Source organism: Phyllostomus hastatus, unplaced genomic scaffold (genome assembly GCF_019186645.2).
Source record: "Phyllostomus hastatus isolate PE091 unplaced genomic scaffold, TTU_PhHast_1.1 phas_scaffold_555, whole genome shotgun sequence".
NCBI lineage: Eukaryota > Metazoa > Chordata > Mammalia > Chiroptera > Phyllostomidae > Phyllostomus > Phyllostomus hastatus.
In genome coordinates this window covers 10666352-10689579 of record NW_025334036.1, presented here as the reverse complement: position 1 = coordinate 10689579, position 23228 = coordinate 10666352, and the positions used below count along the sequence as shown (strand labels likewise).

At 52.1% G+C, this 23228-nt stretch overlaps 1 protein-coding gene across 5 annotated transcripts in view; it reads right to left on the bottom strand.

Annotated features, from left to right (window-relative positions):
* The window catches only part of LRRK1 (leucine rich repeat kinase 1), a 105201-nt gene that overhangs the window by 35111 nt on the left and 46862 nt on the right, over window positions 1-23228 (bottom strand). For all 5 annotated transcript variants that reach the window (XM_045825093.1, XM_045825094.1, XM_045825092.1 and 2 more), the window contains 6 exons: window positions 6600-6826; window positions 5492-5619; window positions 5221-5384; window positions 4248-4385; window positions 2045-2157; window positions 480-556 (listed from right to left, as the gene is read on the bottom strand). In XM_045825093.1, coding sequence (XP_045681049.1) covers window positions 480-556; window positions 2045-2157; window positions 4248-4385; window positions 5221-5384; window positions 5492-5619; window positions 6600-6826 — 847 coding nt within the window. The remainder of the gene's footprint in view (window positions 1-479; window positions 557-2044; window positions 2158-4247; window positions 4386-5220; window positions 5385-5491; window positions 5620-6599; window positions 6827-23228) is intronic.

The window sequence follows — 23228 nt, the reverse complement described above, 5'->3', positions numbered from 1 at the left end:
CAAACCACGCTGGCACCCTGACCTCGGACTTGCAGCCTCCAGAGCCGTGAAGAAATGTGTTTCTGTTATTCAAGCCACCCAGTCTCTGGTAGTTGGCTAGGGAAGCCCACGAGGACAAAAACACTGGGGGAGCCTCAGTCTCCTCATCTGTAAAGTGGGAAACCAACGGCCCGTGCCTCCTGTTGTGAGGGTTAAAGGAAGACCAACACGTGTCACGCATCTGGGGCAGTGCCCACAGGCAGCAGGCCATCCACACACAGTGGGTACTGGAGTCGGCGGGTTGCAAAGGGGGGAGGGGGTTTTAGGACACGCAAGCCACGTGTGTCCTGCAAACAACAGGCACAGCTCACTTGCAGGTTTTCCAGTCAAACATGAACCTCTCTGGCATTCCTACAGGGCATTGCGGGAAAACCCCCCGTAGAAGGACAGGAAGGGACCACCTGCCCAGCATTCGCACCTCCCGGCACCTACGCACACACCTGTCTCGGTCCCTGAGCGCTGGCGCCCTCTGGTGGTGAAAAAGGAAATACGCTTTGTTTTCAGTCCGTCTTCATTTCTGTCGGGAGGAAAAAAAAACGTCAACCTTTGAGGAAAGCGGGACAAAGACCTTAGTCTTTTGGCTGTGACTATATCACGCCGAAGCATGCAAGGAGAAGGGAGAAAATTCCATGCGTGGGGTGTTGGGCCCCCTGCCGCTGATGTGTGAGCGGTGGCAGCTCATGGCGCCGGGTTGTGCTCAGGAGTCTTTGGGGAAGAAACAGCCGGAGGAGGAGGTGACCTAACCACCACAGGCATGACCAGTGGTTTCCATTCTCGCGCTTTTCCATCCCAGGCAGGTGTGAGTGTTTCGGTGCCTGGTGGGAATGCCAGTTCCTGTGGATGTGGCTTTTTAGGCTGCCCCTCAGGCGAGTGCTCTTTAGGGGGTGAGCTCTGCTGCGATGCCACAGAGGTGACCTGCAGCAGCTGAACCTGGGGGGTGGTCCCCAGGGCCCCGAGGGCCACCTGGGCTCATCCCCAGATTGCCGCCTTTTTATTCAATCTTGGGGAGGGGACTCTTTTTATTCAGTAGGTACGAGGTCTGTCTGGAAGAAGTCCAGCCATTGTTATTATAAGGAGGATGGTTTGCATGACAGCGACGTTACCTGGCAGCCCAGGAGAGTGGCCTGGAACGCACATGCGTGAACAAAGATGACCTCACTGTACTAGTCAGTGGGGGTGGTAGACGCCATTGAGTGAGCATGTGTACTGTGTGCCCGTCACCTTCAAAACGACTGAGCGAGTAGAGCAACGAATCTGCATCAGGTTTTGTGTTAAGCTTGAACATTTCTCCATGGAAATTATTTGCATGACTCAGAAGGCCGCAGCTGTAGGCAACTGGTGATTGGCAGCTTCATCACGACAACATGCTCGCTCACACATCACGTTTTGTGCCAAGTTTTTTTGGTAAAACATCAAATCACCCAGGTGACTCAGCCCCTCACTACAGCCCAGATTTGGTGCCCTGCAACGTCTGGCTTTTCCCAAAACTAAAATCACCTTTCAAAGGGCAGAGATTTCAGACTGTCGATGAGATTCAGGAAAACAGGACGGGGCAGCTGATGGCGGCTAGGAGAACTGTGGGAGGTCCCAAGGTGCCCACTCTGAAGGGGACTGAGGGGTCACTGTCTTATTTGAATGTGGCCCTATTTGGAGATGAGGTCTCAACAGAGGTGATTAGGTTAACTCGAGGTCGTGTGAACGGACCTTTGAGTAGCCAATGTCCTTATGGGAAGAGGATATTAGGCCTCGGGCACAGAGGGAAACCACGTGGGAACACAGAGAAGACAGCCACCCGCAGGCCAAGGAGAGAGGCCTCAGAGGGGATCGACCCTGCGGACGCCTTGACCTTGGACTGCCAGCCTCCAGAACCGTGACACACGAGTGTCCCCCAGCCTGGGACACTTTGTGACGGCCACCCTAACAGACTAAGCGAGACACGTCCCGAGGGGCTGCTCGGCGGCCTCACGCCCATTTCAGAGCCCGCCAGGGACAGAGGCTCGCTTACTTGCCAAGCTGGTTTCGGGAGAGATCCAGGGTCTTCAGCTGCCGGCAGGTCCACTTCTCTGGAGGGGGCACGGCCACCAGCTGGTTTCCTTGGAGCTTCAAGGACGCGAGGGCCTGGGACGGAGAGGGAGAGAGGCGGGGATGCCGTTCAATGTCGACAGGGTGCATGGACAGAAGAGAAAGGTCAGCCCCCCCGGCAAGGCGCAGCCAAAGGGTCACAACCGGTTCAGCCTGACCGAGATTCCACAATGTGGGCTCCTGCTCGTGGGTCCTCAGACTGGAGAAACCATACCAAACAGATGGGACACTTTGTAGAAGATGCACCCCCCGCCCCCCCCGTCCACGGGGGACAATTATTCCAGAATGAAAGGAGTCTGAGCACTTCTCCGAGCTAAGAGATCACATGAGTCAAGCGGTGATTCCTTATGGGTCTGTCTTGGGGATGGTGGCGGACTCCGAAGGTCCTGGAGGCCGTGGTGCCACCAGAGGAGGGGCGCACGTCCTGAGGCCTCACTGGGCCAGCCGAGGTGACACCCGGGACAGGGGCAGGGTGGCGGCAGCAGCAGCACTGAGGGGACCCGTCCCAGTCGCACAGCCTCCGCTGGCTAGGAGCCTGGGGCTGCTGTGTGCCTCCGGTGGCCTCGCTGACCGCCTGCCCCTGACGTCCACCCACTGCTGCGGGCCCTGCCGGCAAACACAGCCACTTGCCCTTGGACTTGGGACACATTTCACCTTCATGAGAGGACAGAGGCCGACGCCACCAGCTCGGACACCGAGTAGTCCGTGGACAATGAGAAGCTTGGGACGGTCACAGGCCGCCTCACCTCAAACGCCCCACTATGCACACTTTGTCCCCTCCCACCAGGGAGGGTCCACAGGGAGGTCCACACCGCCCCCCACTGTCAGCATCAGCATCAGCCTTGGCCCTCCCAGCCCCCGCTCTGGGGAACACACCCAAATTCCCCTGAGGCCGAGTGGGAGGGGCCAGACAGGGTTCTTTCCCTCCTGTCCTGACACGGTGGGAAACAGAAAACCAACCCAGCTGTTGGTGTGATGTTAGAGGTAACAGATTCAGAACAGGGGGCCGGACGAGGGGCTCCCCCCAAGGACAGAGGTCAGGGGACAGATGTGACCTGTGTCCCCACCCACCGGCCCTTCCCTTGAGGCAGAGGCACCCCAGGGCCCCTTGTTCAGGCTTGCCCTGGCGCCTATGGCTTGATGGCCCTCACTCTGAGAACACGCATGTCGAGAGGGCCCCTGCTGCCTTCTGGGGGTCCCTGAACGTAGGTGGGGGGGCTGCAGAAGGCCTCGGGGGAGAGTCTGTGGGGGCCGAAGCCTGTGCACTCTGCCCAGGGCTGCCCCGAGGCCTTCAGTGAACACTTACCAGGCCCCCTTCTGGGGCGGGTCCTGGGTGTCAAGGCCAAGTGCTGAATAGGGTCTATGCTTTGCCTTGAGTGGTTCCCATCCGAGTGTGTGGGGGAAGCAGAGACAGGCCTGCAACAACCTAACGTGGGAACAGAGCCCTGCCCGGGCGGCTCAGTTGGTTGGAGCATCATCCCATACACAAAAAGGTTGCAGCTTCGATTCCTGGTCAGAGCACATACTGGAGGCAACTGATCAATGTTTCTCTCCCTCACTCACACTCTCTCCCTCCCCCTCTTCCTCGCTCCCTAGGATCAGTGAACATATCCTCCGGTGAGGACAAAAAAAATATAAACCGAGAAAGGAGCCCCGAGTTGGTGGGGAGGAACTCGGGGACACACAGGCTCTGGGAAAAGCACTTTCCTGAATTCACATTCAAAGAAACTTCCAGGACGGCCACCTCTGGGGAGGGCAGCAGGGACAAGGAGGTCCCACAGGGCAGTGTTCCCTGGGCCTTGGGCTTCCTATGCCAGCAGACCTCCGTGTCACCCGAGAAGGGACAGAACCAGAGACGGTCAGACAAGGGGGCGGGGCGGGGCTGATGGGCTGGGCTCACCATTTGCAACATTAAAGGAAGTCCTGGGGGGTAAGAACCCATAATCCTACCCTCTCTCTTAGGTGATTTCATTTTGCATATTTCCCATCAATCTTTGCACATTTTTTTTGTTGTTGTTTTGGTCTCAGACACTCAGGAGACGTGCATAGATTTCCCTGCCATGGGCACTGGTTTTCGCACAACAGCTGGACGCGAGAGCCCCGGGCGCCCCTACGGCGGGACTTACGTCGAGCTGGAAGAGCCCTGGCGGGACTTCCTTGAGAGCGTTTTCCGAGAAATCCACGTCCTTCAGGTGGTTTTTCCAGAAGATCGCCATTCTGTCCGGCAGGCACTCCAGGGCGTTGTGGGACGCTCGGCAGCATTTCTAGGCACGTGCGGAGGGAGAGAAGGAGGTGAGAACGGGTTGTTCGGATGATCGTCGGTGCCGAGGAGAAAGACTGTCCCGATCTGATTTAACAGTAAGACCTCCACCCCATGGCTCTGTAATACACATGATTCTGTGACTGCAGAGGCTGCAGAGGGGGGTCGTCCCGTTTTCCCGTCTCTGCTCCAAGGGATGGACGGAAACCGGTTCTGGGGGGAGACGACAGGGGGCTCATAACCCTCTTCCTCCGTCCCAGAACACCCGGCTCTTTGGCCCCGGGAGACAGTGGGACAGTTCAGGCCCGAGCTCTGGAGAGCGGCCGGATTCCCACACATGGCGATTGGAACTGGACACGTGAATACCGGCGATGGAGAGTTTCCCGGTGTAAAACAAACAGCAAGACAACACAACCTCGCCATATGCCATTCTGTCTGCTTTCACGAGCAAACTTCCCGAGAAACAACAACACCATTTCCCTGGCAGTGCGATGGAAACAGATGATTTCTTCTTTATTTGAAGCATAGAGCGGGCTGAAAGGAACTGAGGCCTCCCTTCCCCTCCCCACCCAGCTTTCTGGGCAGAAGCCATCCTGAGCCGGGCACACAAGCTATAAATGTGCAAAGGGCTGTGGGTCTCACGGTGCAAATCTCAAGCCGAGAGCCATGTGGTCTGGAGATCGGGGGAGTTACCTGCCTGAGACACTCAGCTGCTGGCTGCTGAGGGACATTTCTGGGCTCTAATACGGGGCTGCCCCTCCCACTACCCAGCATGGCCACCGAGGGGGAGCAGGTGAGACAGGCGCCCAGCCCTCCGTGACTCCCGGGGCCATACTAACCAGAGGGCAGGCCCAGGCATCTGGGAACACCTTCAGCTTGTTTCTGGAGACATTCAGATAGCTGAGGGACTTGAAAGAATGAAGGAAAATCATAGGGAGTTCCGTCAGTTTGTTGTCGGAAATATCCAGTTCCTGTAGTTTCCGCAAACCGATCCAGTTAGTGGCTGGGGAAGGAAAAAAAAAAAAAAGAAAGTATGAATCGGTTAAAAAGATCCCTGTCGGGAAGAAAACGATGGAATCAAGTCAGGGTACGGGCCACGGTGGAACCTACCACTTTCTTCTTCGAAGAGTTTTTCTAAGTAATTTTTGGAGGCGGTCAGCTTTTGGAGCTTGGAGAGGTGCAGGAGTCCCGGGGGCAGATGGGACAGCTTGTTGTTGGAGATGTCGATCTCGAGGAGCCTGTGGTTGGGGAAGAAGGACATAAAGCTTCAGAAGAGAGAGGCCAGGCTCCCGGGTTACAAATTTCTGTAAACGCAGGGGTGCACGTTTCCTCTGAAACTGCCCAGGACCTCCCTGCAGAGGGCTCAAAGAACAGGCATTGAAAATGTAGCGACCTACTTTTTCTTCATTGCGTTAACTGTTGCCATGTCCCTCAGAGACAAAGGCAATCAAACCCTCTTTGAGGGGCCCTGGTCTCCCTGGCCAATAGGGGCAAAGCCTTTCTCGTAGGTGGGATAGCCACGTGAGCGGGTACCTTGAAAGCCACCTTCGACCTCCTGGACCCCTGAATCTGGCTCCATATACAGACCCCCGCAGGGCCCCCACTTGGCTGGCACGCACTCTTTAGATTTTTGTGTGTGGAGTTTTCTCCCCTCCCCCACTGGTGACTGATGCCCCCAAGTTCCTCCAACATCCTTCTTTCTCTCTTACTCTTAGAGCCTTAGCTTCCCAAGGGCTCCCCCAAAATGGGACAGAGCTGCCCACACCTGCTTCCTGCTGCTAGCACCTTGCTGAGTGAACGTGCCCCCCAGGGACCTCCTCACTTTTCCTGGGACGTGGGGTAAAAGCTGGAGGTCTGGGCCTCACGGCTTCCACCGGCCCCCTCCTCTGATTCTGGAATGCAGGATGGAGAAGGGGGCGGGGCGGGGCGGGCAGGCAGGTCCGCCAGGCCGCCAGGGAGCAGTATACATTCAGGGGCGCACAGACCACCCTGCTCTAAGTTCCCCTGGACGGGAGGCGGGGACCTTGTCCCCAAGACAGAGCTTGTGTTAGGACAGGCAGAGCTTCCTTCTCTCGTTTCTGCTAAAAATTTGTTTCCAAAACCACAGACTACAGTCCGGGAGCCCGTGCGGGGGAGGCCGGCGCCGGCAGCTGGTGTGCAGACGCCACCCCCACGACCGCCGCTTGTCCCCCGAACACCTGCGAAGGGGGAGACCCACCTAGAACAGATGATCTCGTCTGATGACTGCACGCCGGGCAGTTCAGCCAAGTGGTTGTCCGAGAGGTTCAGCTTCCGGAGGTTGATGAGTCCCCAGGGGATGACCGACGGGAGGGAGGACAGGCAGTTGGCGGAAAGGTCCAGCTCCGTGATCTGGCAGGAGATGTCTATGAGCCAGTCGATATCCACCCAGGGCAGCTTGAGGTGGGACCATTTCACACGCAGAACCTGGGTGAGGGAGACAGGAGAAGAGCACCCGTGGGTGGTGAGCGCAGGGCAGGTGTCAGCTTGGGATAAAGCGGTGATTTATTCACGTGTGAGCTGGCGGAAGCCCCAGAGGTTGGGACCACATCTGGGCATGGTAATCTCTGCACAGCTCCAGCTACTCTCTCTCTCCAGCCTCTAGAGGGCGCAGGTGAGTTTAATGTCAGGGCCCAGAGTGGGAGGCGCAGCCCTGCTCTGCCAGGAGGAGACCACCCAAGCTTGGAGAAGCCTTCTCAGGCTGAGCAGAAGGCTGAGGACCAAACCTGGGTCTTGCCACCTCTCTTTCCTGGGGTTAGAGCTGCTGTTGACATGATGCCACCCGGGGTGTTGCTTCTAGAGTGACAGACTAAATACACGAAAGGACAATGGCCAGACCATCTATAAAACTGGAACTTTGATGGCCCCCTCCTCAATCTGCAGGAAACTAACCCCCTTATCTATAATAAATAGCTCAGGAAGCCAGTCGCTTAGTAACCCAGACCTGGAGGAGAGCAGACTGCTATTTAGTAACAATCCAGGAAGTTAAACAATTACTTAAAATTTTTTTATTTACTGATTTTAGAGAGAGGGAAGAAGGGAGACAGAGGGAGAGAAACATCCATGTGGGAGAGAAACGTCAATCGGTTGCTTCTTGCACACTCGCTAACTAGGACTGAACCTGCAACCCAGGCGTGTGCCCTGACTGGGAATCGAACCTGAGACCTTTCGGTTTATGGGCCGATGCCCAGCCCACTGAGCCACACTGGCCAGGGAATGAACAATAACTTTTATAACGATCAGCCCCCAGTGTCCGGGCCTTGATGAGTCACTGACAGCTTCCTTAGTCTTTGTCCCTGCTTCCAACTTAGATCAACCCGAGAAAGCCAAACAGGCACCCCAACCAATCACGGAGGGCACCCCTCTTCTAGTTAGCTGCCTCCGGCTTCCCCATCAGCAGCCTCCAGTCACTCCTGCGCCCTCCCTCTGTGCACGCTCACCCTTCCCCAGCCCTCTGCCTGCCTTTGAGTCTCTGCCAAAACTCAAGCGACTGGCCGACTCCCTAGCTACAGCAAGCCCTGAATAACTTTCCTTTGCTTTTCTCATCTGGTTGGCTTTCCTTTTTTTCCCCAACAGAGAGGCCAGTGGTTTGCTGGTGTGAGATGGTAAGAGACCCCAAACACACAGGAATGGGGCTTGTCTCTTTCTTTTGGATTATCAGAGAATTTGGGGCCTCCATTAGGTTCCTGGGTGGAGGAAATTGGCGTTTTGCTTCGTTTCTCCAGAGCAACTGGAAATCCGTATCAGAAAATTAGAGAAACAAACATCAGCGCTTCGCAGATGGGAAAAGGTCACAACCAGGTTGAACTGCGGGCAAGACACCCATCAAGTGGCCTGAGGTTTTGCTTTCTTGGCTGCAGAAGACAGGCTTCCTGATCTGGACACTAGGTGGCGCTGCGGGCCTCATCTTCATCTCCTTGGCTAAGGAACCAGAATCCGAAAGCCTGGGTCCCTTACGGGCTCTCAAAGCTCTGGCCTTTGAACCAAGAATAAGGAACTCTCTGTGTCTGTCTCCCTTTGCCTGGACAAAGAGGGAAAAATGAGAACGTCCTGGATTTGGGGTCAAGAGAATGGAGTTTTAGTCTCAGCGATTTGTTTTGTTTTTGCTTTTGCTTTCTGACAAGCCACTCTGCAAGAGAGTTACAACACTATTTATTTTGAAAATTTTCAAAATGGCAGTGAAGTCAAACTGGGACCTGATGAATACCCCTATGCCCTTCACCTAGATTCTTTAATTGCTAGTATATTGCTACTTCTACCTTCCCCTCTCTACTGACCCGTGGAAGCACACGGTTTTCATTATTTGCTGAATCATTTGCAAGTCGATTGCAGGCACCCTGGCCCTGCACCCCTAAAGAATCCAGCTTGTCTCCAGGAGTCCACCATTGTCCTTAGTTGTTACATCACTTTTTCCATAACCCAGTTTATTTCTTCTTCAACTTCAGCATTACAAGTTTTCCAGCCATTCCAGTTGCCTGGTAGCATATCCCATAATCTGAACGCACTCAATTTTGTTTCTTAAAGTTTAGATTCGAGTTATAGGCATTTTGGCCCAAATTAGACAATATTGAGTCCTTCCATTTGCCACCACCAGGGGGCACCCGATGGCTGGTTACTCCACTGTTGCTGATGCCAACAGTCTGATCCTTGGGTTCAGGTGCCATCTGTCAGATCCCGTCTTTGTGAAAGCACATTTGACTCTTTGTGACTCGTCAGCAGCCTGGGGGATTGACAGTCTGAGACGAGTGAGTATTTGTCACTCGTGTTCCTACGTCATTTCACCCTGTGGCTGTAGCATCAATATTGACCCTGGCCTGAATCCATTAGTACATTGGTCACAAAGTGGTGATTTTTAAAAAAACTACCATTCCTTGTATATTTGTTACTTGGTATGCTTCTGCACAGAAGTGTCCTCTCTCAGCCACTTTTAAGGATCACTGTGGACTCATCAATTCCTTTTTTTTAATTCAAAGTATTATAATTCATTATTGCCACGATTCGTTTTTTTTATTTTTTATTTTATTTTTTTTTAATGCTCGGATAGTATGCAATTAGGTCAGCAGGAGGAAGCCCACCAGGGGGCTCCTGTTCCTCTGCTATTTCCTTATCAGTTTGAGGCACTGCCTTGCTTCCGGGGAAGACAAGAGGTCCCAGTATCCTCTGCAACTTTTCAAGCCCCAGCCCTGGAATCAGCCCTGGTTCCCTTTAGCAGAAAAGGGTAGTTAGAGGCCAAGATCTGGGTGCTAAGTGTGCTCAGTGCTCCTGGGGTGATGCTGCTTCCTGGCCTGTTGACTGAGCACACCTCTGTATATAGCATGAGGGCATGTTCAAGTCGCCAGTTCAAAACCAGCCTCATGGACTTCTTTCTGTAATTCACCAGTATATCACTCTTTGTCTGGTTGTTGGTGGTTTCAGTGGGTTCCATAAGCAGTTTGGACCAGGTGACGATGTCTGTCCAGGTCACGTGTAGACCCAGGATTCTTTCTGGCTTGTGGTGTTTTCAAGGACAGTGTCCTGAGAAGGCATGGTGGCAGATCCGGGAGCAGGTTGAGGGGTAGGGCAACATGCTGGTCCTTGCAATGCCAAGTTCAAAAAGGCCCTCCTAGGGCCTGGCTACTGCCCCTTCCTGGGTTCTCCGAGACACACCCAGGTCCCGGGGCCCCAGGCCAGACAGCTTCACACAAGGCCCAGGTGTCCAGTTTGCAGCCTGACCCTCCTCCACTCACCCTGTGCGGCCATTGTGGTCACTCAATGTCAAATACATTGGGCCTGATCTGAAACGGCAGCCAAGTGCAAGGTGAAAAGGAGGCTGGTTTTAGTCCTGATTTTAAACAACAAATCTTAGGTGTCTATGGAAAGTCGTCTTCTTTTTTTAATCCTCACCTGAGGTCATTTTCTCATTAATTTTACAGAGAAAGGAAGGGGGAGAGAGAGAGAGAGAACAGTGATGTGTGAGAGAAACATCAATCGGTTGTCTCCCATACACTCCCCAACTGGGGACTGAACTCACAGCCTGAGTCTGTGCCCTGACTGGGAATCAAACCCACAACGTTTCAGTCTAAAGGACGATGCTCCAACCAAATGAGCCACACTGGTCAGGGCTATGGAAATTCTTGTAAATAAAACTCTGCAGGACCACCAAAAATAGATAAAACAATAGAAAAGAATCAGACAATTGCTATGACATGAGCAAATTATGGTGCCCATGCCCTAAACATCCTCAGAGGGTCATCTGAGATGCTGGTGTCCCGACAATGACAGTCTCCCTCTTGTGCCCCTTCTGTGTCCTCTGAGCTGAGAGGTCCTCTGACATGGAGCTGCACAGGGAGAGGGGACTCAGCCCCAGCCCTGTGTCTTCTTAACAGGGCCCAGGGGGCCTTGGGCAAGCAAGGCTCGGTGTGGCTGAGAACCCTCCCGGGCTCTCTCCAGCTCAAGTGCCCTTAGAGGGAACCTGTTTGCTGATTTCATGCTGCACTGACTCAGCCCGAAGGTCATCTCCTCCATCCCAGCAGGGGGGGGTGGCCTTCCAGAACCCACCCGAGTGCACCTCCACAGCTCAGCACTGTGCCCAGCACGCAGCAGATGCTCCATAAACAGTCGTGTGTTGAGACGCACGTCACGGAGACCGTAATCTGTCCGTTCACACCTCTCACCAGATCAAACACCCTCAAAATATCCGAGTCTGCTCAAGATCCTCCTGCCTTCCCCCACTCTCAGAACTGCCTTCCGTTAAATCTCCAGGCTTCTGTCGTCAGCTCCACGCCCCCACGAGGAGCCCCAACCATGTTCCACGTTTGTGTCCCACGGTCCCCTCCACGCCCTCCGCCTGCCCTTGTGTTCCTGTTGGCAGATGGCTTGTGGGGTTGGTAATTTGCTCCAGGTAGACGAAGTCAGGGCATGGGCATACTCTTAGAGCAGAGGACTCAAGGCCAAGGGGAAATTGCCAATGGAAGCCCAGGAGGTGCCTGTGTGTTTGTTTGTAAGTAAGCTGCAGGGTGCGGGACGTGGACCTGAGGCTGGAATTCAGGGGAAGGCTGGGATGCAGGGCGGGAGGCAGGGGGTGTGGCCTCGCTGTCAGGAATTGACTACCCTGCGCGCCAAAGGCTGCAGTGGGGTGGTCTGGGGCTGCGGCTGATCCTCCTGGGATGCAGTTGCTATGGCAATGGGAGGATGCTGTGGGAAATACACATTTCGTGGGCATGGAGACGAGAACTTTTGCGAAAGCTGACTCCCGAGGGCTGGCCTCGTCTAGATGGCGGGTATCACGAGGTCACTCTGGGGCCTCAGATTCTGCTGGCTGGGCCGGCCTGTGTCCTGCCACCACCTTTCCTGCCTCTGCATCCTAATCCGCTTTCTCTGCCCTGGAGTTCACGGCCCTGCCCTCTCCCACCGAAAGCCACCTGCTCCTGGAAACTCCAGTGCAAAGACCACCTTCTTCACTCCTAACTAGAGCCGGGGTACCAGCCCGTACCGTAACAGAGATGCCCTTGTGCTTTACTTGCATTGGTGCATTCGGCAACGCTTACTTGAGTGTCTTGATGTGCCAGCCATTGGGTAAGGCACAGGGAAGATGAGGGATGCGGGTGCAGCAGATGGAACGAACGATCAGGGCATTTGTGGTCCAGAGCGAAGAGCTCTGTGTGTGTGCGTGTACTGAACGTGCATCTGGCTGCCCTACCTCAAGGGTGTCTTGCCACAAGCAACGCTGAGAATGGACACCTGCTGGGAAACCGAGGGCGCTTCCTTAGCGGGCACAGTCCTATCAGCAGAAGACCATCCATTGGGAGGGAGTGGCTGTGTGTGCCCCTGGATCCCCCAGACACGTGGAAGGGGAGGAAGGGGACGCTGCTCATTCCTAAAACTGAGTCCTTGCTAGGTCTCCACACCCCGCCCCACCCCACCCCACCCCCAATTTCTGCAGGGTGGAAATCTGTTCAACTCCAGTAAAAAGCAGAAATCGGCAAACACGAGGACACGCAGAATACAGACACGTGGGCGAGAAGATTTCTGGGCTGGAGGGAGTTGGAAAAGCATGTAAGATTTCTGTCTGGCCTTGGCCGAGGGGGAAAACTTTTATTTACAAACGTTATATTTCTGCCTGGCTGGTGTGGCTTAGTTGGTTGGAGCACTGTCCCATAGACCAGAAGGTCACGGGTTCAATTCCCGGTCAGGGCATATACCCGGGTCACTGGTTCAATCTCCAGTCGAGGTGTATCTGAGAAGGCAGCCAATAGATGTTTCTCTTTCACATAGATTTTCTCTCTCTCTCCCTCCCTTTCTCTTCCTTTAAAAGCAATGAAAAAAATCCTCGGGTGAGGATAAAAATAAAACAAATAAAGTTATCTTCCTTTTTGTGCACAAAGATGACAGGGTGGCCCAGAGGAAGGAGGAGGGACGACGCACCTCACCATTAAGAAGATGGCACTACACTTGACCTTGAAACCCAGCCGGGCGAGCTCTGAAGCCCTTGTTACTTATTTCTGTGTAATCCGGGCAGGATGACAATACACAGGGCTGTGAGGGAGGGAAGCCAGCAGCTGCCTAATCAAATCCATGCACACTGAACTGCAAAATCAAAGACAGCTGGCTGTGGGGAGCCCACCAATTCAAGTGCGTGGTGGAGGCACGCCCGCTCTGGCCCAGACAGACGGAGAACACTCATGTTTGCCCTGAAGCATAAGCCTCTAAGATGTGGGACCAGATAGAAGGACGTTCCCCTCTTCCAAAAGGCCCGGTGCGCTGACATATAAAACTTGCTCTCTGAGGCATGGGGGGCAAGCAGGACGGGTTCGAGAAGGACTGGGTGTAGTCAAGGGCATTCGGTTTATCACAGATGGTGAGGTTTGGGGGTGCCTCTGTGTGAGAAAGGTCTCCCTGTCCCGTGACATGGGGGGCTGCGGTGCAGGAGGGCAGTCACCCGCCTTTCTGAGATGCTTCCGGAAGCCACTGGGCATAAACCACCGAGGCAAGCGAGCCGCAGGGACGCAGACACGTCTGCTGCTTTCACACCCGCACTAGCTCTATTGGTGGAGGAAAAAATAATTGTTCCATGAAGGGCTGGTGTCTGCGATCCTGTTAGCCTGGCTTCAACCTTGGCCCCTGTGGGCCCCAGCAGACACGGAGAGGGATGGATCCCCTGCTCGAATGACGGGGACCTGCCCCAGAGGCTTTGTTAGGGGGTTCCGATGTCACCTCCTTCGTCCGTCTGCATGGGGCCCACGGAGCAGAGGTCACGCCTCTTCTCTCTGCGTTCCCAACTCATGGTTCCTGTCAATCAATGGTCAGCACCTGACCTGTGACCTACAGCTGCTTGAGCTAGAATCTTCCCCGCTGGGGACTGCGAACCCCTTCAGGGGACAGACTGGAGCTGGGTGACGGGGGGCGTGGCACCGCACAGGCAGCCGATGGCGTTTGTCCGTTCCGTGAAGATGCACGTGTTAAAACGGGGTGGGGGGGGCACGCAGAATGTTCTAGAATGTACTAGAGAATCCTCGCTCACATAAAACAGAACGGACGCAGGACAAGGACAAGCTGGAAGAAAAGCCTAAAAGTGAGAAGCTCAGAGCCGAGCCCGTCTGGGAGGACGCATGTGGGCTCATCTGAGGGAGGCGGAGGAAGGAAAGACGGATGCAGGAGGGGGTCGGCCTATGGACAGGCAGGGACAGGCTGGGGGAGGGTTCCAAGCGTGTACGAGTTCTCTGAGAACCCAGAGCACCGGAGGAGGCCCCAGAGGACAGGGGCCATCAGCTGGACAGGGCATCAGCACGCTGGAGACAAGGCTGTGTCCCCGCTAGGACAGACAAGAACAGACTGAGCCTGCAGCCCTTGCCCCTGCGGGAAGCTCCACCTGAGGCTTCCAACACCCACTGCTCAGGGCCCTGCCCTCCGGCGGGGGAGGCGCCTGAGGACAGAGGGGGAGGTTCAGGTGGAAGGAGGCTGGCCCTGGACCAGCCACGGGCCTGGGCAGGGAATGTAACCACAGCGCCTGGACCCAGGCTGAGGGCAACAGAACCACAGCTGGAAAGGGGGTGTTACAGGCTGAACTTCTTTCCCTCTCCCCACAAAAGGTATGTTGAAGCCCTAACTCCCTGGTCCTTAGAACGTGAGCTGGATTAGAAACAGGGTCTTTACCTATCTTTATACAGAAATCTTTGATGACAGAGGCGATCAGGTTAAGATGAGGTCACTATGGGGGCTCTCGTCCACAGCACAAGGGGAAGTTGAGACAGAGAGGCGGGGCACACGTGGAGGGAAGGTGCCCGCTGATGCAACTCAGAGCAAAGGGACACAGGCTCCTCTTACCAGGGAAGTAAGATCCGTGTGGAATGTAAGTACGAAAGTAGCTTGCGAGACAACCTGTGATGGCATTTGAAACAGTCAGGGAGGGACAGTCTGACTCCTCCCAGGGACACACTCAAAGTCACGCTCTGAAAGTGGAGCTGAGGTCCCTCGGTAAGACAGGCCTTCCTGGTGACTCTGCACACACGGCACTCTCATGCTTTCGCTTTCTACTGACCCCCCCACCCAGGGACCCCATGAGGCTGGGCACAGTTGGCACAGGAAGGGCCTCGGAGAGTCGCGCTGTTCAGAGGGAACAGAACCGGGACTGCAAATATCAGATGCCTGCTGCTCGGTCCGGTCCCTTCCAGGTTCACACGGCCAGGGAAAGGCTGGCCGTGGCCAAGTTCAAGGGCATTAGGAGGCCTTGATAGTGACAGAGAGAGACTCGTACAACCCCAAACACAGCCATGCTCAATCTTTCAGTTCCAACCCCGGGGCAAAACATGTATAAGAAAGTTCCAGTAAATATTGGCAGAATATAATAGGTCAAACATACGAAAAGTGAATAGAAGAATTGTAAGTCTGCCCACTGCAATAACAATGACGAGATCACCAAATGGTAGGGTGCGGGAGAATAAATTGTTTTCAAATAGACATGGACTTGCACATAAACTGATTATTCTATTTTGCTGGTATAATGCACACTTTTTGCCCAAACTTTTGAGGGAAAAATAAGGAGGCACATTGTTCATGGGTAGTACTAAGTCTGTATCTATATAAATATTTTTAGTTCTTTTTCTTTTTTTAAATTTTATTTATTTTTAGAGAGGGGAAAGGAAGGAGAAAGAGAGGAAGAGAAACATCGGTGTGTGGTTGCCTGTCATGCGCTGCCTACTGGGGCCCTGGCCTGCGACCCAGGCATGTGCCCTGACTGGGAATCGAACCAGCGACCCTTTGGTTCGCAGGCGGGCACTCAATCCACTGAGCCACACCAGCCAGGGCTCTTTTTAGTTTTTATTTATGCTTATGCATTAAAAGTGTAAGCAATTGCTAGAAAGCAATAACGATATCCATATGTTCAAAAATAAATGCTCAAATTCCTTCATAATACAAAAACCAAGTTATCTACATATAAATAAATAAAAACCTGCATTAAAAAATTAAAATGAAAGTTTTTTTCCTCAAAGTTTGGGCCAAAAATATGGGTGCGCATTATACATGGCAAAATATGGTACATTCTGAGCATGAAGGAAAAGTAAATAGGAAAAAATAAAAGGAAAAGAGGGAGGAACAACGAAGCAAGCCTCCTACGTATCTTATCGCAAGACAAAGGCGAAGGAAAGGTCGAAACGGAGGAGGAAAGCGGAATTAAAAGTTATCCAGTTATTGGGATAATAAAAATACCCATTGGGAGAAGGCTTGGGTGGGATACGAAAATCATGTCAGGACAAGAGAATGAATTTCTGAACAGAAAGCATCGCAAGTTGTGGGAAGAACGCACAACTCTGATCACCCAGATACAAAACGGAAAAGTGAAACGGGATGACTAGTCCCACCCTGCTTAGCAAGAAAAGCTCAAAGAAAGCAGGGAAATGAAAACAATGAGTGTAAGATTAGAAAAGCCGTAATGAAGTCAAAACAAGGAAGTTGATTAGTCAAACCAATTCAAGGATCTTTGGAAAAATAATGAAGCTGATCATCCATTATGACTGGTTTAAAAACAAAAGAAAATGTACCCTGGTAATCTGGGCATCGAAATGACAATGAAAAACCAATGAAAAAATCATTTGTCAACGTCCTCAACTGCAGCTGACAAACTACCAATGTCGAGAGGCAAGATTTGCTCCCAAAATTCGCAAGTCTCGAAGTGCGCAATGAGAGAAAAAGACCAAAATAACGTAGATGAGGCAAATAAGGGAAATAACTGAAGAATCACTCCCGAAGTTTCCCAATTCAATAAGTACCTTTTTTTCCAATCACATCTTTCAATGGAGACATACTCCCCAAGTTACATAGATGATTCTGTAGTGGGGGACTCCATCTTGTGAATCCAAACCTGGTACTTTTTGCAAGGGCTGTCCATTCGGGCCAATGACACACACACACACACAGATGCAAGAATAATAACAAGATCTTCTCGAATCGAAACGCGCAGCTGAGCTCAGAAATGTAAGTCCTGCCTCCCCCGTGGGCTCTACCCCGAGAAAAAAACCACGGTCGTCATTCAGAGAAAACCGTCAGTAGACTCTCAATCTGCTGAATGCCAAAAAGTGTTTAATTGATCACTTATTATTCATTAAAATGGCTAAAAATAGGTGCACATGATTTTTAAGAAAATAAATAACCCTGTGCTTCCCCCCTCACCCACAGTATTTCAGTCGCTCCTTGTGAAAACAGGAAGTGCACGATCACTAGTTCCAACCGAAGAACTTTGCCAACAGCTGTCAGAGAGAGATAAAAAAGCAAGAAATAAAAACGCTCTCTCTGTAGTTAACTGAGCTACTTAACTAACTGTTGACAGAACTCTGTTTTCTCCACTTTTAAACAAAGACAAACATTCCTGCCTCACAGGATTGTGTGGGAGATTAAAGAAGCAAGTTTGACAAAGTATTTCGTTAACGATGAAGACCTATGTAAATGAAGGGAGGTTACTGCATGTATAAAATTTCAGGCATTCATCTAACCGCCTATCCACCCATCCATCCATCTTTCCATCCATCTGTCCACCTATATATCCATCTACCCATCCATCCACGCAATTATCCAACCATCTCTGTATCCATCCATCCATCCATCCATCCATCCACCTGTCCATCCATCTGTGTATCTACCCATCCACCCAACCATCCATCTTTCCATCCGTCTGTCTATCCACCTACCCATCTATCCATGCAACCATCCAACCATCTCTGTATCCATCCATCCATCCATCCATCCATCCGTCCATCCACCTGTCCATCCATCCATCTGTGTAACTACCCATCCATCCATCTGTCCATCTGTCCACCCACCCACCCACAGTTTCAGGCCCTACACTGAGGGGCAAACACAGAGTGAGCAGAACTGTACAAGATCCCTGTTTTGGAGAAGCCTCCAGTCACATTGGGGAGATTCACGTGAACCCAGGAGGCACACACAACCCCAGACTTTGTTACGTGCTGTGAATACAAAGGACAGGAAGCTGCGGGAGATATAAGGAGGGATCTGGCCGGGCCTCTTGGTGAAGGAAGTCCTTTCTGAGGACGTCGTGTGAGGCTAAGATTCGGGGGGTGTCCTGGGGTCACGGGGCCGTGGTGTGCGGAACACTGAGGAGGCAGACCCGCCGCTTCCTGGCTCTGCACCGCCTCCCCTGCGGCTGGACATCCTGATTTCTCTCCCCCAGCTTCTTCTTCTTACAAACAGCAGTGCCGTGACCACGCCGTGGCCCTCACTTGCGTTTTTTTTTTCTTTTGAATTAGGTCCTAGAGGTAGCGTGCAACAAGAAAACACCCAGTGCGGAAGAGTTCACCGGGAGAAAAGAGTTTCAGAGCCTCTGCCACTCGATGCCCATCTCTCCCCTCACATACGGAACCCATCCACGGGGTCAGGGGTCAGGGGCCAGGCACAGCCGGTTCTCCGTGACCCTGCCAAGCGCCTGACTCAGCATTTCTGTCCACTTCTGCTCGCTGCGTGGGGAGGGGACAGCACTTCCAAGCTGGTCTCATCTGAGTTTCTGTAATTGCCACTGTGGTTGTATATATGTCCTGTGCTGGGATTTTCTGTCTGTTCTCTTACGTGAAAATTAACTGTTCATGTGTCTGGGCGTCTCGCCCAGAGAAATTGGCGAGCCCTGTAAGAGCAAAGGCCGGGGCTCTGTCTTGGTCACTTGCGAGTCCCCAGCCGGTGGAAGGTGACCTATAAATGGGTAATTCAGTCACCACCTGATGTGTAATCGGGTCAAAGGTCAGCTGCTGCCACGGGCCCCAGCCAAGGCCGAGAGGCCGGATTGGCTGCCGGCTCCCCCTTCTGAGCACCCCGCAGATGCGCGCCTCACGCCTGCCAGATCACACGGGTGGAGAAGCTCTGACAATGCGCAGCCAGGGCACGGGTGCAAATAAATACCTGCATGGCGGGTCCTCTGGAGTTCTGAGGGACCACAAGCCAGAGCTCCTCCCCAAAAGGGACAGCAGCCATGACGACGACAACAAAGAAAACAATAATAATAATATTACCACGCTCCTTTCCGGCGCAGCTGCCAGATCTGAACCCATCAGAGACGTTCCGAAGGCACGCAGCAATTTCCCCATGGAGTTGTTTCAAAATTAACCTCAGCCCTTGTCCAGTTCGGATGCTGCGACCAGCGTGCTGGCGCTCTCACGCGCGTGTTCTCTCTCTCTCTCTCTCTCTCTCTCTCTTTCTCGGCTGAGCGAGGACAACTCCTGTTGAGCGTCCCTGCACATTTCTGGGCCTGCCGGCTTGGATGCCTGGGTGTTCCCCATGGCAACTGAGCAAACGTGGACAGGACCGCTGCCACGAACAGAGGCCATCTCATGCAACATTCAGGTAGGAGTTTGGTGGCCTTTCCCACGGGGCACCCATGAGCCGGGCCAGGGAACGGCTTTGGACAGGTCCCATGGGGCTTGGGGCTTTGGCTCGTTTAAAAGTGTGTCCGAGACCACATGGTGAGGCCTCAAGGACATTCCTGAGCAAACACCAACGCGACCCAGGCGGACAGTGGAGAATCAATGTGGGCTCTCCTGCCGTGCCCGCCTTGCTGTGGGGGGGCGGGTTCCGGAAGCCTGGGGGTCAGGGGGTGCCTGACGCAGAGACGCACAGGAGGACTCTGAACCCACCCCTGCCTCGGCTTCCGAGGAGACAGCAATCACAATAAATAATAATAAAAAAATACCAACGAGCTGGTGGTGGAGGCAGACCACAGACACACACGGAAACAAGACGACCGCTCCAGCGAGTTACCGCCACGAATGCCAGCCAAGTCAAGGGCGCGTTCCGGCCACGTGTGTACGCAGACGCAGCGGCAAAGCAGCGACAGTTCTTCTGCCCCCCCGCGTCTGGGATTCCGAACCCAAAACCGCCAGCTCCATCTTCCCGGACACCTGGAAAGCCAGGAACGCTTACCTCTGGTTTCCGAGGCATCGCCAGACCGCCGTGGACTCGCCCCCTCTCTTCCACCGGCAGCCGGGAAGGAAGGCGCCACCGCAGGTCAGAGACCGGCGCAGCCAGACACGCTGCTCCCTCCGAGGGAGGCCCTCGCCTTCGACACGGACTTGAGTAGTGAAAAACGAACCGTGCCCGCTGCCTTGGGGAAGCGCGAGTGGTCCTTATGACTCAGGCTGCTGCATGGCGATTTCTTTTTCTCTCCGGGTTCTACCCAAAAGGGCTCGGGAGGAGAAACGCGGAGGCACTGTCGGTCTCTGCCTCGCTGTTTGCAGAACGGAATAATAATCGCTTCTGCGCCCTGTGGAAGTTTCTCGGCCAATGTGGCAGCAGGGAGCCCGTAGAACAGGGCGCAGACACGCCGACACGCCAACGACTACTTTTAACCGTAAGCCGAGAAAGCCACCGTCACCAGGTCTCAGCCTTGGGAGCACACTGGTATCTCCCGGGGAATTTTTAAAAACGACCCCTGCAGGGGCCGCCCCAGAGACTCGGATTCGTCCAGGGTGGGTGTGGCCCGAGCCTCGGGATTTTTAAAAGCGTCCAGGGACTCCGAGGTGCTGAAAAGTGGGAGGACCACTGATAAACGTGAGGAAGCTGGAAGAAGGTTCAGCTCGGGAACCCTGAAATGGGGAAGCCCCAGGTTCAGGAGACTCGGGCTCTCGTCTGAGCACCACTGTTTGGGATTGGCTGTCCTTGGACAAGTAATAAAGTGTCTCAAAACTTCAATATGTTCATCTGTAAAACAGGTTGCATTCTCTGAAGCTTTCGCTCCGCTGATGAGAAAAGGCTGGGAAAACACCGAGCGTGTGTAAGTGGGAGGGTTAGATGACCCCTATTTCCTTGTGCGACGTGAGGCTAATGTTCAATGTTTATTGAGCACGTACTATGTGCCAGGCGCTGAGCTAAGTGCACAGCTGCTCTCCATGATGAATACGATAACTATCCCTGCTTTATAACCCATGAAAAAAAAAGAGGTAACAAGGCACAGAAAGTAGAACATCGGTATTCTTTTTATTTTTTTAATCCTCACCTGAGGACTTTTTATTTTCATTGCTTCCAGAGAGGGTTGGGGGGAGAGAGAAACACTGGCTCAAGAGGGAGGCATCCATTGGCTGCCTTCCATACGTGCCTGTGTGCCCTGACTGGGGATCGAACCCACAACCTAGGTATGTGCCCTGATTGGGAATTGAACCTACAACATGTTGTTTTACAAGATGACGCTCTAACCAACTGAACCACACCAGCCAGGGCTAAAAGAAATCTTTAAAAAATAAATAAAATAGCCTTGGCTGGTGTGGCTCAGTGGATGAGCACTGGCCTGTGAACCAAAGGGTTGCCAGTTCAATTCCCAGTCAGTGCACATGCCTGGGTTGTGTGCCAGGTCTCCAGTAGAGGGAATGCTAGAGGCAACCACTTACTGATGCTTCTCTCCCTCTCTCTCCTTGCCTTCCCTTCTGTTTAAAAATAAAATAAATAAAATCTTATCAATCAATTAATCAATCAATCAAAATCAATTTAGCAAGTTCCTTCACAGGACCACTAGAATGTATAAATCCCTACCCAGTCTAATGAAGTTCAAAAGAGATGAAGCAAAACTGTTCAAAACCATAAATGAAAAGAGAACTGTAACTATAGATAGAGAAAAAGAAAAAAAATACAAGTGAAATGTAAACACAATGCACCAGGATGGCAAATTCAAAAATCTAAAAGAAATGGATCATTTTCTACCAAAATTGAACCTCATGTCAATAAGAGGAGGCAGGCAACCTGAACTGACTGATGATTTCAAAAGAGCCAGAAACTAAAGACCAGTTTTACCTAAGTAACCTTTAGCCATAGAAACACCTATGCAACTGCTCCACGTCAGAATAACATGGAAAGTTCCCCAAGTGGTTTTGTAACACCAGTTTATATGAAAATATCACAGGAACAATAAATATGTGAAATTATAGATCAACTCAGCTATAAATCTAGATGCAAAACTTGTAAATAAAGTATCAGTAGACCAAATCCAGCAGTAAAAAAAAGCCAATGAGCATTCATTATAGCAATTAAAGAGCCGACATCTACCATGGCCATTGATTGATATTAATACATAAAGTAGAAAAGCCACATAAATATATGAATGCTACCCAAAGTGGGACTTGAAAACCTTCAGCCACCGTTTCTAGTAAAAGCTCTCAGCAAAAAGAAACACTTGGAAACTACCTAAATGTAACGACAGTCTATTCACTGGAAAATCTACGGCAAATGCCCATACATGGCTGAGGCCAGGACCTCGGAAATCAGGAACAAGAGAGATAAACCTGCTGTCATCATGAGTACTTAACTTTTGAAACTTTTCGTTGTTCATAAGAACACAAAATACACGGAAGACACGGAATACAGTAAGTTACGTACATGCCAGAAAACGGGAGGTAAGCCTGTGTTGAATTTGCAGGTGACTTGGCCACCTACCTGGAAGTCTCAAGGCACTCTTCCAAAACTACTAGGATTAATAAGAGAAGTTGGTAAGGGGGCTGGATAAAACATAAGTAAACCAAGGAGCTTTTCTCTGGACCAGTACGATAGGTTGCAAAGGGAAATGATAAGCAATTCCATGTAATTTCATTCAAATAGCGCCAACAACAACAGAGCCGATGCAAATCAGTAAGACAGGCCTAGGGCATTTACGGAGAAAATGACACAATGTCGTTAACATAAATGAGCACCAATAGAGTCGCAGCGCAGAATGTGTGAAAACAGAAGAATGCACAATCAAGATATTTTGGGGAAATAATAACGAGTAGGAAACTTGCATTAACAGGTGGTAATCCAAACAGTATGTCACTCGCCCAGAACAGACGAGTGAGCCAGGGGACCGGTCCAGAGAACCCCACGAGGCGTGCACGTATGTCTTGGGGAAAGTGACGATAATGATGACATTTGAATTCAGACGGAAAGGGAAGCTTTGCCTCACTGATGGTGCTGGACCACTGCCCACCCGTCTAGACGAGATGAGAGCTAGAGTCTTCTCCCCACACCAGATACACAAATAAACAGAAAAATTAAAGCTTACAATACAAACAAATAAAATGAAAATGCTACGAGCTTCTAAAAGAATATTTCCATAAAACTGAGGTGCAAATGGTCTTTTTCTATAATGCAGATGCATTGAGGAAAAGGTAGAGATGACTGATTATGTGTTTGTATATCTCTCTCATTACAAAAGATAACAGACAAAAGAAAGAGAATAAATGGCAAAACATACTGGCAACAGGTACGATAAACAGAGGTTGGAAATCTCTAACATACGAAAGGCCCTACAAAGTGAGACAGAGCGGACAAACAACCCTTTGAAAACCCTTAGAAAAACAATCGAGAAACAGTAATGAGCAACACACGTAGG